Source organism: Myxine glutinosa, chromosome 2 (genome assembly GCF_964187855.1).
Source record: "Myxine glutinosa chromosome 2, kmMyxGlut1.1, whole genome shotgun sequence".
NCBI lineage: Eukaryota > Metazoa > Chordata > Myxini > Myxiniformes > Myxinidae > Myxine > Myxine glutinosa.
Genome location: NC_136262.1, coordinates 111,953,943 through 111,968,164, shown reverse-complemented (window position 1 = coordinate 111,968,164; position 14,222 = coordinate 111,953,943). Strand labels below are relative to the sequence as shown.

The 14,222-nt window shown below is 50.1% G+C and overlaps 1 protein-coding gene across 1 annotated transcript in view; it reads right to left on the bottom strand.

Annotated features, from left to right (window-relative positions):
- Nucleotides 1-580: 580 nt before the first annotated feature.
- ENO4 (enolase 4) overlaps nucleotides 581-14,222 on the bottom strand; it is a 45,516-nt gene continuing 31,874 nt past the window's right edge. The window contains exons 9-13 of the mRNA XM_068109305.2: nucleotides 12,863-12,988; nucleotides 8,903-9,077; nucleotides 5,039-5,106; nucleotides 4,761-4,921; nucleotides 581-2,965 (exon numbers count right to left, since the gene is read on the bottom strand). Of these exons, the coding sequence (XP_067965406.2) occupies nucleotides 4,763-4,921; nucleotides 5,039-5,106; nucleotides 8,903-9,077; nucleotides 12,863-12,988 (528 nt within the window). The 3' untranslated portion in view covers nucleotides 581-2,965; nucleotides 4,761-4,762. The remainder of the gene's footprint in view (nucleotides 2,966-4,760; nucleotides 4,922-5,038; nucleotides 5,107-8,902; nucleotides 9,078-12,862; nucleotides 12,989-14,222) is intronic.

Genomic DNA, 14,222 nt, shown 5'->3' with positions numbered 1-14,222 from the left:
AGGGTTCGGGGTGGAAAAGGGAGGGTGCGGGGTGGAGAGGGGAGGGTACGGGGTGGCGAGGGGAGGGTACGGGGTGGAGAGGGGAGGGTACGGGGTGGAGAGGGGAGGGTACGGGGCGGAAAGGGGAGGGTGCGGGGCGGAGAGGGGAGGGTACGGGGTGGAGAGGGGAGGGTACGGGGTGGAGAGGGGAGGGTGCGTGGTGGAAAGGGGAGGGTACGGGGTGGAGAGGGGAGGGTACGGGGTGGAGAGGGGAGGGTACGGGGTGGAGAGGGGAGGGTAGGGGTGGAGAGGGGAGGGTGCGGGGTGGAAAGGGGAGGGTGCGGGGTGGAAAGGGGAGGGTACAGGGTGGAGAGGGGAGGGTACGGGGTGGAGAGGGGAGGGTAGGGGGTGAAGAGGGGAGGGTACGGGGTGGAGAGGGGAGGGTACGGGGTGGAGAGGGGAGGGTACGGGGTGGAGAGGGGAGGGTACGGGGTGGAAAGGGGAGGGTGCGGGGCGGAGAGGGGAGGGTACGGGGTGGAGAGGGGAGGGTACGGGGTGGAGAGGGGAGGGTGCGTGGTGGAAAGGGGAGTGTACGGGGTGGAGAGGGGAGGGTACGGGGTGGAGAGGGGAGGGTACGGGGTGGAGAGGGGAGGGTACGGGGTGGAAAGGGGAGGGTGCGTGGTGGAAAGGGGAGGGTGCGGGGTGGAAAGGGGAGGGTGCGGGGTGGAAAGGGGAGGGTGCGGGGTGGAAAGGGGAGGGTACGGGGTGGAAAGGGGAGGGTACGGGGTGGAAAGGGGAGGTAACGGGGTGGAGAGGGTACGGTGCGTTTGAGGGAGGGGCTGCGGTGGCTGGGAAAGGGTGCGGTGGAGGGAGAGGCTGCGGTGGAGAGGAGAGGATACAGGCTGGAGAGGGTAGGGTGGAGGAGGAGGAGGAGGAGGAGGAGGAGGAGGAGGAGGAGTGTGGAACAAGGGAAGACGATACAGTAAACGGGATCAGGACGCGCCATGTGTAGGGTGTGGGTTCATTTCTATTTTAAAACCAATGTAAACCCGGTTCATATTTCCTGATTTGAAACAATACGTGAAAAGCAAACCACGGTTTCCTCCACACCTCACACACCCCACTGATAGCTGAACCATGAACGAGTCATCATATTCAGCCAATAGTACAAACGAGCAATGAGCCAGGAGCTTACAGTTTGATTTGAACCAATAACTTGCTGTGTCTATCACAAACCTTTAAACAACAACAATATCACCTGTCCGGTTTACGTTCAGAGGATATAAACACAACAAATGAAAAAGGAACCAAAGAGTGGTTTTCACCAAAACCGCCCTCCACCATCGCCACAAGGGCCTTCCACTTGTGAGGAATACCGTGAGCTGGGGGCGAAGATGTAGCTCGGGGATGGTCTCATGAAGATGGTGTGCGCAACTCGTGAAGATGGTAGATGTGATGTCCAGGGCTTGTGAAGATGGCGTGTGTCATATGTGATGTCCAGGGCTCGTGAAGATGGCGTGTGTCATATGTGATGTTCAGGGCTCGTGAAGATGGCGTGTGTCATATGTGATGTCCAGGGCTCGTGAAGATGGCGTGTGTCATATGTGATGTTCAGGGCTCGTGAAGATGGCGTGTGTCATATGTGATGTCCAGGGCTCGTGAAGATGGCGTGTGTCATATGTAATGTTCAGGGCTCGTGAAGATGGCGTGTGTCATATGTGATGTTCAGGGCTCGTGAAGATGGCGTGTGTCATGTGTGATGTCGACGACTCGTGAAGATGGCATGCGTGATGTTCAGGGCTCGTGAAGATGCTGTGTGTCATGCGTGATGTCCAGGGCTCGTGAAGATGGCGTGTGTCATGTGTGATGTCCAGAGCTCGTGAAGATGGCGTGTGTCATGTGTGATGTCGACGACTCGTGAAGATGGCATGCGTGATGTTCAGGGCTCGTGAAGATGCTGTGTGTCATGCGTGATGTCCAGGGCTCGTGAAGATGGCGTGTGTCATGTGTGATGTCCAGGGCTCGTGAAGATGGCATGCGTGATGTTCAGGGCTCGTGAAGATGCTGTGTGTCATGCGTGATGTCCAGGGCTCGTGAAGATGGCGTGTGTCATGTGTGATGTCGACGACCCGTGAAGATGGCATGCGTGATGTTCAGGGCTCGTGAAGATGCTGTGTGTCATGCGTGATGTCCAGGGCTCGTGAAGATGGCGTGTGTCATGTGTGATGTCGACGACTCGTGAAGATGGCATGCGTGATGTTCAGGGCTCGTGAAGATGTTGTGTGTCATGCGTGATGTCCAGGGCTCGTGAAGATGGCGTGTGTCATGTGTGATGTCCAGGGCTCGTGAAGATTGCGTGTGTCATGTGTGATGTCGACGACTCGTGAAGATGGCATGCGTGATGTTCAGGGCTCGTGAAGATGCTGTGTGTCATGCGTGATGTCCAGGGCTCGTGAAGATGGCGTGTGTCATGTGTGATGTCCAGGGCTCGTGAAGATGGCATGCGTGATGTTCAGGGCTCGTGAAGATGCTGTGTGTCATGCGTGATGTCCAGGGCTCGTGAAGATGGCGTGTGTCATGTGTGATGTCGACGACTCGTGAAGATGGCATGCGTGATGTTCAGGGCTCGTGAAGATGCTGTGTGTCATGCGTGATGTCCAGGGCTCGTGAAGATGGCGTGTGTCATGTGTGATGTCGACGACTCGTGAAGATGGCATGCGTGATGTTCAGGGCTCGTGAAGATGTTGTGTGTCATGCGTGATGTCCAGGGCTCGTGAAGATGGCGTGTGTCATGTGTGATGTCGACGACTCGTGAAGATGGCATGCGTGATGTTCAGGGCTCGTGAAGATGTTGTCTGTCATGCGTGATGTTCAGGGCTCGTGAAGATGGCGTGTGTCATGTGTGATGTCGACGACTCGTGAAGATGGCATGCGTGATGTTCAGAAGCAGCAAAAATACACCTTGGGGAGACTGCGGCGAGAGAGGCTGAAAAGAGATCGGAGAAACAGAGTGTTACTGCTGTGGCTTGTGCGTGGAACGGAAGGAGCTCAATGTGAATCTCCACATGAGTGATCTGCCTTCTCCTTTTTAACTGTTTTCACGCTGTTGGCCACGATCGTGGCCCACATCATTGTTCAACAGTCTGTATTGTTTATTCCTATTTAAGTGTTTGTTCCTATGGTTGCCTTTTATGCTCGACTTACAAACAATGGACGTTTTATTCAGTTTGCCTGAAAAGAAATACCATATTTTCGTCTTGCATACTGGAAAAATGAAACACTCAAAGAGTTAAAAACGTGAACAACCTGAGCCCCTTGTTCATAGAAAATGAGTGTTATCGATGAGAAGAGGGAGAGAGACTTTGACTCCTTTTATAATAGAAATACAAAATTGTAACAATCAAAAACATAAATAGAAAAACATAAATAGATATTTCAAGTCGACGAAAGTAATTGAAGAAGTTGGTGTTGTCGTCAAAAACATTAAAAACAAAATAGCAAATAGAGAGAAGTGTGGGGAGGGAGAAAGGAAAGAGGGTTGTGATGAGATAAGAGCGAAGGAGGGAAGGTCATGCAGAAAGCCTTCATGGAGGGATGGGAGGGAGCAGGGTTGGGATCCACCACGTGTGCACAATACACTATAAAACACAAGCTTCAAGTCCAGGTAGATTTCAACCATCTCAGCCAAGCCTGGTGGGGGTGCCGCATCTCGGAGCACGCTGTCCTCACAAGCCCTCGTCATTCACCCAAATAATCAAATGGGACTTTTTGTGGTTTCATTATTTCCCGTATATATGAACAATTTCTCAAGATGTCAAATTGAAACTTGCACAGGTTATTTGTGCGTGCGAGTCAAATCTGCTCAAATTTAGTCAGAGGTCAAGGCCATCCGAACCATACGACACACCGATTAGGCCGTAATTAGACTTGTCGGCCAACTTTGTTTTGCACAACAATCGATCATTTAAAACACTTGATCAGTCAAACTTTTCGACATTTCCAAATTGCTGTTTCCATGGCAACTATTGATTATTTGCATTTTGAAAGTATCTAGTGCTTTGTATAACAAGATCCTCAGTTGGTTACCAGAGTTCACCAACATACCTGGTGTAAAGACCCCTTGGAGTCTGCACTATGCTCGTTACACCGTTACTCCCTCCCCTCTCCTCCCCCTCCCCATCACTTCCACAACCAACATTCCGGTCATAAACAGGAGTTATGGATTATCGGGATCATCAGTTTTATTCTTAAAATGATAAAAATCGATAGAATGCATTAAGAGTGTAAACAGTTCTGTTTTTTTTTGTTTGTTTGTTTTTTTTAAATACAAGATCGAGGCTCATGTAAGAGCTAACATTAATGACAAAAAAAAACAAACCGACACATAAAACGTATAAAAAAGGGAGCGGGAGACAAGATGGGGACAGAGGGGGAAGCACACATGTACAACAGTAGAGAGCAGGCACATCGGGAGATCTGTGGGAGGGAGAGGCTTTAGGGGAGGAGGCATGGGAAAGGAGAGGGGGGCGAAGGGGGGAGGGGCGGGAAGGGTGGGGAGAGGTAAGAAAACAAATGGACACTACTAGGACTTCCAGGAAAGAAGTCGGTATTTCAAAACAGTGGATCTGGGGTGAATTAACGGGGGTAGAAAAGATCAAGGTTTTGGATGGGGGAAGATAAGAGATGGTGGTGAACACCTGTTTTGAAGACCTGGAGGGAGTATAGTGCTTGGAATTCAGGCAATTTAGGGCATGTGTTTAGCACCATGAGGGCAAACGTACCATCATTCGGCCGCCAGACAGGAAGTGTCCACGAGCAGCGGGTCCTGCGTTCCGCAACGCAACAGCTCCCGCCCCACCTGTGCAAGCCGATTCCCCATGGCAGTGTGATCGGCCCAGCTCAGGAGGCCCAATTTCAGCCAACGGGCCTGCAATCCCACCGCCTGGACCGGGGGCGACCGTGGGATAACGATGGTGATGATGTCAAGGAGGATGCATCATCGGTCTAATCGAAAGCAACCCGAGGTTTCCGGACACCCTGTACCGGATAAGGCACTCACCAAGTCAACCAGTGAGTAATCAAGGCCGTCCGTGGCTCTGCCTGCCAAGACCAGGCTCTTCTTGTCGTCTGCACAACAAAAGAATGACAACAACGTAAAAACATTGCTTGAAGGCTGAAGAAATACAAGATGGGAGCCAAGGTTGTTGAAAAACATGAAACTTTCACTCCCGTCTTGCCAACAGTTGACCATATGTGGCCTAGTCCCAGCATGAGGCATCATTACCATCAACAGACCCGGGCCTGCTCGTAGATACAAAGGAGGTGTTGTACAACATGGTGCTATTTACACCAAAGAGCCTGGGCCTGCTCACACACCTGAAGGAGGCATTGTACAACATGGTGCTATGTACACCAAAGAGCCTGGGCCTGCTCACACACCTAAATGAGGCGTTGTACAACATGGTGCTATTTACACCAAAGAGCCTGGGCCTGCTCACACACCTAAAGGAGGCGTTGTACAACATGGTGCTATTTACACCAAAGAGCCTGGGCCTGCTCACACACCTAAAGGAGGCGTTGTACAACATGGTGCTATTTACACCAAAGAGCCTGGGCCTGCTCACACACCTAAAGGAGGCATTGTACAACATGGTGTTATTTACACCAAAGAGCCTGGGCCTGCTCACACACCTAAAGGAGGCGTTGTACAACATGGTGCTATTTACACCAAAGAGCCTGGGCCTGCTCACACACCTAAAGGAGGCGTTGTACAACATGGTGCTATGTACACCAAAGAGCCTGGGCCTGCTCACACACCTGAAGGAGGCGTTGTATAACATGGTGCTATTTACACCAAAGAGCCTGGGCCTGCTCACACACCTGAAGGAGGCGTTGTACAACATGGTGCTATTTACACCAAAGAGCCTGGGCCTGCTCACACACCTAAAGGAGGCATTGTACAACATGGTGCTATTTACACCAAAGAGCCTGGGCCTGCTCACACACCTAAAGGAGGCGTTGTACAACATGGTGCTATTTACACCAAAGAGCCTGGGCCTGCTCACACACCTAAAGGAGGCGTTGTACAACATGGTGCTATTTACACCAAAGAGCCTGGGCCTGCTCACACACCTAAAGGAGGCATTGTATAACATGGTGCTATGTACACCAAAGAGCCTGGGCCTGCTCACACACCTAAAGGAGGCATTGTATAACATGGTGCTATGTACACCAAAGAGCCTGGGCCTGCTCACACACCTAAAGGAGGCATTGTACAACATGGTGCTATGTACACCAAAGAGCCTGGGCCTGCTCACACACCTAAAGGAGGCGTTGTACAACATGGTGCTATTTACACCAAAGAGCCTGGGCCTGCTCACACACCTAAAGGAGGCGTTGTATAACATGGTGCTATTTACACCAAAGAGCCTGGGCCTGCTCACACACCTAAAGGAGGCATTGTACAACATGGTGCTATGTACACCAAAGAGCCTGGGCCTGCTCACACACCTAAAGGAGGCGTTGTACAACATGGTGCTATTTACACCAAAGAGCCTGGGCCTGCTCACACACCTAAAGGAGGCATTGTATAACATGGTGCTATGTACACCAAAGAGCCTGGGCCTGCTCACACACCTAAAGGAGGCATTGTACAACATGGTGCTATTTACACCAAAGAGCCTGGGCCTGCTCACACACCTAAAGGAGGCGTTGTACAACATGGTGCTATTTACACCAAAGAGCCTGGGCCTGCTCACACACCTAAAGGAGGCATTGTATAACATGGTGCTATGTACACCAAAGAGCCTGGGCCTGCTCACACACCTAAAGGAGGCGTTGTATAACATGGTGCTATTTACACCAAAGAGCCTGGGCCTGCTCACACACCTAAAGGAGGCGTTGTACAACATGGTGCTATTTAGTATTTACACCAAAGAGCCTGGGCCTGCTCACACACCTGAAGGAGGCATTGTACAACATGGTGCTATTTACACCAAAGAGCCTGGGCCTGCTCACACACCTAAAGGAGGCGTTGTACAACATGGTGCTATTTACACCAAAGAGCCTGGGCCTGCTCACACACCTATAGGAGGCGTTGTACAACATGGTGCTATTTACACCAAAGAGCCTGGGCCTGCTCACACACCTAAAGGAGGCGTTGTACAACATGGTGCTATTTACACCAAAGAGCCTGGGCCTGCTCACACACCTAAAGGAGGCGTTGTACAACATGGTGCTATTTACACCAAAGAGCCTGGGCCTGCTCACACACCTAAAGGAGGCGTTGTATAACATGGTGCTATGTACACCAAAGAGCCTGGGCCTGCTCACACACCTAAAGGAGGCGTTGTACAACATGGTGCTATTTACACCAAAGAGCCTGGGCCTGCTCACACACCTATAGGAGGCGTTGTACAACATGGTGCTATTTACACCAAAGAGCCTGGGCCTGCTCACACACCTAAAGGAGGCGTTGTACAACATGGTGCTATTTACACCAAAGAGCCTGGGCCTGCTCACACACCTAAAGGAGGCGTTGTACAACATGGTGCTATTTACACCAAAGAGCCTGGGCCTGCTCACACACCTAAAGGAGGCGTTGTACAACATGGTGCTATTTACACCAAAGAGCCTGGGCCTGCTCACACACCTAAAGGAGGCATTGTATAACATGGTGCTATGTACACCAAAGAGCCTGGGCCTGCTCACACACCTAAAGGAGGCGTTGTACAACATGGTGCTATTTACACCAAAGAGCCTGGGCCTGCTCACACACCTAAAGGAGGCATTGTACAACATGGTGCTATTTACACCAAAGAGCCTGGGCCTGCTCACACACCTAAAGGAGGCATTGTACAACATGGTGCTATTTACACCAAAGATCCTGGGCCTGCTCACACACCTAAAGGAGGCGTTGTACAACATGGTGCTATTTACACCAAAGAGCCTGGGCCTGCTCACACACCTGAAGGAGGCATTGTATAACATGGTGCTATGTACACCAAAGAGCCTGGGCCTGCTCACACACCTAAAGGAGGCATTGTACAACATGGTGCTATTTACACCAAAGAGCCTGGGCCTGCTCACACACCTAAAGGAGGCATTGTATAACATGGTGCTATGTACACCAAAGAGCCTGGGCCTGCTCACACACCTGAAGGAGGCGTTGTACAACATGGTGCTATTTACACCAAAGAGCCTGGGCCTGCTCACACACCTAAAGGAGGCATTGTACAACATGGTGCTATTTACACCAAAGAGCCTGGGCCTGCTCACACACCTAAAGGAGGCGTTGTACAACATGTTGCTATTTACACCAAAGAGCCTGGGCCTGCTCACACACCTAAAGGAGGCATTGTATAACATGGTGCTATGTACACCAAAGAGCCTGGGCCTGCTCACACACCTAAAGGAGGCGTTGTACAACATGGTGCTATTTACACCAAAGAGCCTGGGCCTGCTCACACACCTAAAGGAGGCATTGTACAACATGGTGCTATTTACACCAAAGAGCCTGGGCCTGCTCACACACCTAAAGGAGGCGTTGTACAACATGGTGCTATTTACACCAAAGAGCCTGGGCCTGCTCACACACCTAAAGGAGGCGTTGTACAACATGGTGCTATTTACACCAAAGAGCCTGGGCCTGCTCACACACCTAAAGGAGGCATTGTATAACATGGTGCTATGTACACCAAAGAGCCTGGGCCTGCTCACACACCTAAATGACCTGTTGTTGCATGGTAACAATGACCTTCCTGATGTTTATACACATCTTCCATCCGCTCGTATGAAAATGAACGCCATTGCTCGGGAGGGCCCAATTTTTGGCAATCACTGTTATTTGCATGATGACGTCACATATGTGACGTGTGTCATCGTTAAATACGGGTGGGTATGAAGACATCGGGTCGAACCTCACCTCGCAGGGCCTGTGAGACCTCCAACAGCGAACTCAGGGTGTCATGGTCTTCAAGAGGCAACACCACTCCATTGCCTGGAAGCTCTTTTCCAGGAACTAGATCATCGCCAGCAACTTTCACCAGCAACGGGCACGATGGGGCTTGTTCGGCGAGACGGGTCCAGGACTCGGTGTCCTGGTCCCAGGTAGATGCACCACATATGAGGGTTATGGGATTATGATAAATAACATGCAAAAAGGGTTGTTGTCCTCACGCTTCTTGAGAAACAAACAAACAAGGGGGATATTGTAATCAGCTCCGCCTATCCGTCCGTCTGTCACGCGATCTCCTCCTAAAGTCCTAAACAGTTGTGAAGAAATTCACCAAACTTAGTCGTTATGATCCCGACATGTCAAGAAGGTGCAAGAGCGGTATCATTTTGGCCCCACCCACACTTTGGCACCACCTACATTTTGGCCTCACCCACATTTTGGCCCCGCCCACATTTTGGCCCCACCCCCATGGGCGGGGCAAAAGGTCAGATGCCAATGAATGCAATTATTATCAAATCAAACTTTGCATATGCGATCAACATTGGGGATGCATGAAATGTGTACCGGGTTTTTGGATTTGCCACCCGGTTCATGCCCCAGTCGGTGGGTACTTTAGAGTCACAGGGGTCAAAACAGGGAAAACATTTACCCAAAATTTGATATTGGGCTATTTCCTGGTGGAACCTTTTGCCATCTTTCAACTTTGTTTACTTTTTCTAAACAACTTTACGTATGTTTAATACGCGATAAAGGAGTGGGGAAGGGGGGGAGTAACTGATCTTATGTGATCTGGCATTGGAGACTTACTATTGGAGCCTCATGTACCTGCCAATGGCAGTTGTAGACCAAAAAGGATATCAACACGTAGATCATTTTTAACATCATGTGAAAGACTGTGCTCCATGTGAAAGACTGTGGAGCACAGTCTTTCACATGGAGCACAGTCTTTCACATGGAGCACAGTCTTTCACATGGAGCACAGTCTTTCACATGGAGCACAGTCTTTCACATGGAGCACAGTCTTTCACATGGAGCACAGTCTTTCACATGGAGCACAGTCTTTCACGTGGAGCACAGTCTTTCACATGGAGCACAGTCTTTCACATGGAGCACAGTCTTTCACATGGAGCACAGTCTTTCACGTGGAGCACAGTCTTTCACGTGGAGCACAGTCTTTCACATGGAGCACAGTCTTTCACATGGAGCACAGTCTTTCACATGGAGCACAGTCTTTCACATGGAGCACATTCTTTCACATGGAGCACAGTCTTTCACATGGAGCACAGTCTTTCACATGGAGCACAGTCTTTCACATGGAGCACAGTCTTTCACGTGGAGCACATTCTTTCACATGGAGCACAGTCTTTCACATGGAGCACAGTCTTTCACGTGGAGCACAGTCTTTCACGTGGAGCACAGTCTTTCACATGGAGCACAGTCTTTCACATGGAGCACAGTCTTTCACATGGAGCACAGTCTTTCACATGGAGCACAGTCTTTCACATGGAGCACAGTCTTTCACGTGGAGCACAGTCTTTCACGTGGAGCACAGTCTTTCACGTGGAGCACAGTCTTTCACATGGAGCACAGTCTTTCACATGGAGCACAGTCTTTCACATGGAGCACAGTCTTTCACATGGAGCACAGTCTTTCACATGGAGCACAGTCTTTCACGTGGAGCACAGTCTTTCACGTGGAGCACAGTCTTTCACATGGAGCACAGTCTTTCACATGGAGCACAGTCTTTCACATGGAGCACAGTCTTTCACATGGAGCACAGTCTTTCACGTGGAGCACAGTCTTTCACATGGAGCACAGTCTTTCACATGGAGCACAGTCTTTCACGTGGAGCACAGTCTTTCACGTGGAGCACAGTCTCTCACATGGAGCACAGTCTTTCACATGGGGCACAGTCTTTCACATGGAGCACAGTCTTTCACGTGGAGCACAGTCTTTCACGTGGAGCACAGTCTTTCACATGGAGCACAGTCTTTCACATGGAGCACAGTCTTTCACATGGAGCACAGTCTTTCACATGGAGCACAGTCTTTCACATGGAGCACAGTCTTTCACATGGAGCACAGTCTTTCACATGGAGCACAGTCTTTCACATGGGGCACAGTCTTTCACATGGAGCACAGTCTTTCACATGGAGCACAGTCTTTCACATGGAGCACAGTCTTTCACATGGAGCACAGTCTTTCACGTGGAGCACAGTCTTTCACATGGAGCACAGTCTTTCACATGGAGCACAGTCTTTCACGTGGAGCACAGTCTTTCACGTGGAGCACAGTCTTTCACATGGAGCACAGTCTTTCACATGGAGCACAGTCTTTCACGTGGAGCACAGTCTTTCACGTGGAGCACAGTCTTTCACATGGAGCACAGTCTTTCACATGGGGCACAGTCTTTCACATGGAGCACAGTCTTTCACATGGAGCACAGTCTTTCACATGGAGCACAGTCTTTCACATGGAGCACAGTCTTTCACGTGGAGCACAGTCTTTCACATGGAGCACAGTCTTTCACATGGAGCACAGTCTTTCACGTGGAGCACAGTCTTTCACGTGGAGCACAGTCTTTCACATGGAGCACAGTCTTTCACATGGAGCACAGTCTTTCACGTGGAGCACAGTCTTTCACGTGGAGCACAGTCTTTCACATGGAGCACAGTCTTTCACATGGAGCACAGTCTTTCACATGGAGCACAGTCTTTCACATGGAGCACAGTCTTTCACATGGAGCACAGTCTTTCACATGGAGCACAGTCTTTCACATGGAGCACAGTCTTTCACATGGAGCACAGTCTTTCACGTGGAGCACAGACTTTCACATGGAGCACAGTCTTTCACGTGGAGAACAGTCTTTCACATGGAGCACAGTCTTTCACATGGAGCACAGTATTTCACATGGAGCACAGTCTTTCACATGGAGCACAGTCTTTCACGTGGAGCACAGTCTTTCACGTGGAGCACAGTCTTTCACATGGAGCACAGTCTTTCACATGGAGCACAGTCTTTCACATGGAGCACAGTCTTTCACGTGGAGCACAGTCTTTCACATGGAGCACAGTCTTTCACATGGAGCACATCCAGGTTTGCCATGAATACCACTCGGGCAGGGGTTCTGATTCTGATGTACCACACCCTGTTACAGAGTGTAAGTGCTGCCAAAGCAGTTTATTGACAAGGGTTACACTGGCTGGTTTGCCATTGCCTTACCAGCTGTAGTTTGGGTAGGAATTTGTAATTTGTTCAGGGTGCCTGTGATAACTCGCCCACTGTTTGCAAAACACGTCGTGGGATCTTTAACATCCAGAAACGAATGCTAGCACATGGGACACCCAGCTTAATGTCCATCCGGCGGAAGGCATACTTTGCGGTGCAACGCCACGTCTAAGGAGCACCAATCCGAGAGTTTATAATCGGATCGGGAATCAAACTCAGACTAGACAAATCAAAAGCAAGCGCACCACATCCTGCACCAACCTGTCGGATATCTATCACTACACCTTCAGGGACAGCACCCTTGGATTGAGTCAGGCTCCAACTGACATCTCCAATGGAGTTCCACTCTCCTCCATACCATGATATCCGATGGGGATGTGCTACAGTGCCAGATGTGATGCTGCATCATGGAGTATGCTTCTGGCGTTTTGAATATCATTACAGCTGTCTATGTCAACTGCATACAGGACACTTGAACTAAGACTCCTTAGGTCTGTCACTCTGTCCACATTCACAATCCCTTCAATGAGACAGCTTGTGTTGGTGAGAATGCCTCTTGAAAGGCTCAGGTTTCATTCAGACTTGACCAATAGGCTTTGAATCGTGTATTTGTAAAGGGATATTACTCCTTTACTAAAATTTACTAAAATGACAGGGAGACAAACAGACACACGGATTTGCGGACGTACAGCACTCTGACCTGACTGCAGAGCGGATCAATGAGAGCAGACAGTGCAGGGTACTGCCCCAAAAGGTCCAGGTACATCCCGAGCATTTGGTCTGCGGTTCGTGGTGCACCAACCAGCACCTCGTAGTGTCCCAGCTGCTGCGCACAACAATGTAGTACATGCAGTATATCATACACCGCACTCACGAGACACATAGAAATCCATATTTAATTAATTATTGATTTGCGTGAATCATGCGTGGAATACAAAGTGTAAAAAGCAACTTCAAGCAGTGTCTCTGCCACCCATGATGTTTTGGGTAGAGTGGTGGTCTATGGTTCAGCCGGTGGGCAAGGAGGACAGCCCAAAGGTATGAACACTCCCCTCTGAGCTGTCCAGCCTGGGTTTGAATCCAGAACCAGCTAAAACTGTCACCCTGGTGTTTCACAGGGGCATAAATGTGTGTGTCATCCCTCATCAATGTGTGTGTCATCCCTCATCAATGTGTGTGCCGTCCCTCATCAATGTGTGTGCCATCCCTCATCAATGTGTGTGCCATCCCTCATCAATGTGTGTGCCGTCCCTCATCAATGTGTGTGCCATCCCTCATCAATGTGTGTGCCATCCCTCATCAATGTGTGTGCCGTCTCTCATCAATGTGTGTGCCGTCCCTCATCAATGTGTGTGCCATCCCTCATCAATGTGTGTGCCGTCCCTCATCAATGTGTATGCCATCCCTCATCAATGTGTGTGTCATCCCTCATCAATGTGTGTGCCATCCCTCATCAATGTGTGTGCCATCCCTCATCAATGTGTGTGCCGTCTCTCATCAATGTGTGTGCCATCCCTCATCAATGTGTGTGCCATCCCTCATCAATGTGTGTGCCATCCCTCATCAATGTGTGTGCCATCCCTCATCAATGTGTGTGCCGTCCCTCACCAATGTGTGTGCCATCCCTCATCAATGTGTGTGCCGTCTCTCATCAATGTGTGTGCAGTCCCTCATCAATGTGTGTGCCATCCCTCATCAATGTGTGTGCCGTCCCTCATCAATGTGTGTGCCATCCCTCATCAATGTGTGTGTCATCCCTCATCAATGTGTGTGCCATCCCTCATAAATGTGTGTGCCATCCCTCATCAATGTGTGTGCCATCCCTCATCAATGTGTGTGCCATCCCTCATCAATGTGTGTGCCGTCCCTCATCAATGTGTGTGCCGTCCCTCATCAATGTGTGTGCCGTCCCTCATCAATGTGTGTGCCGTCTCTCACCAATGTGTGTGCCATCCCTCATCAATGTGTGTGCCATCCCTCATCAATGTATGTGCCGTCCCTCATCAATGTGTGTGCCATCCCTCATCAATGTGTGTGTCATCCCTCATCAATGTGTGTGC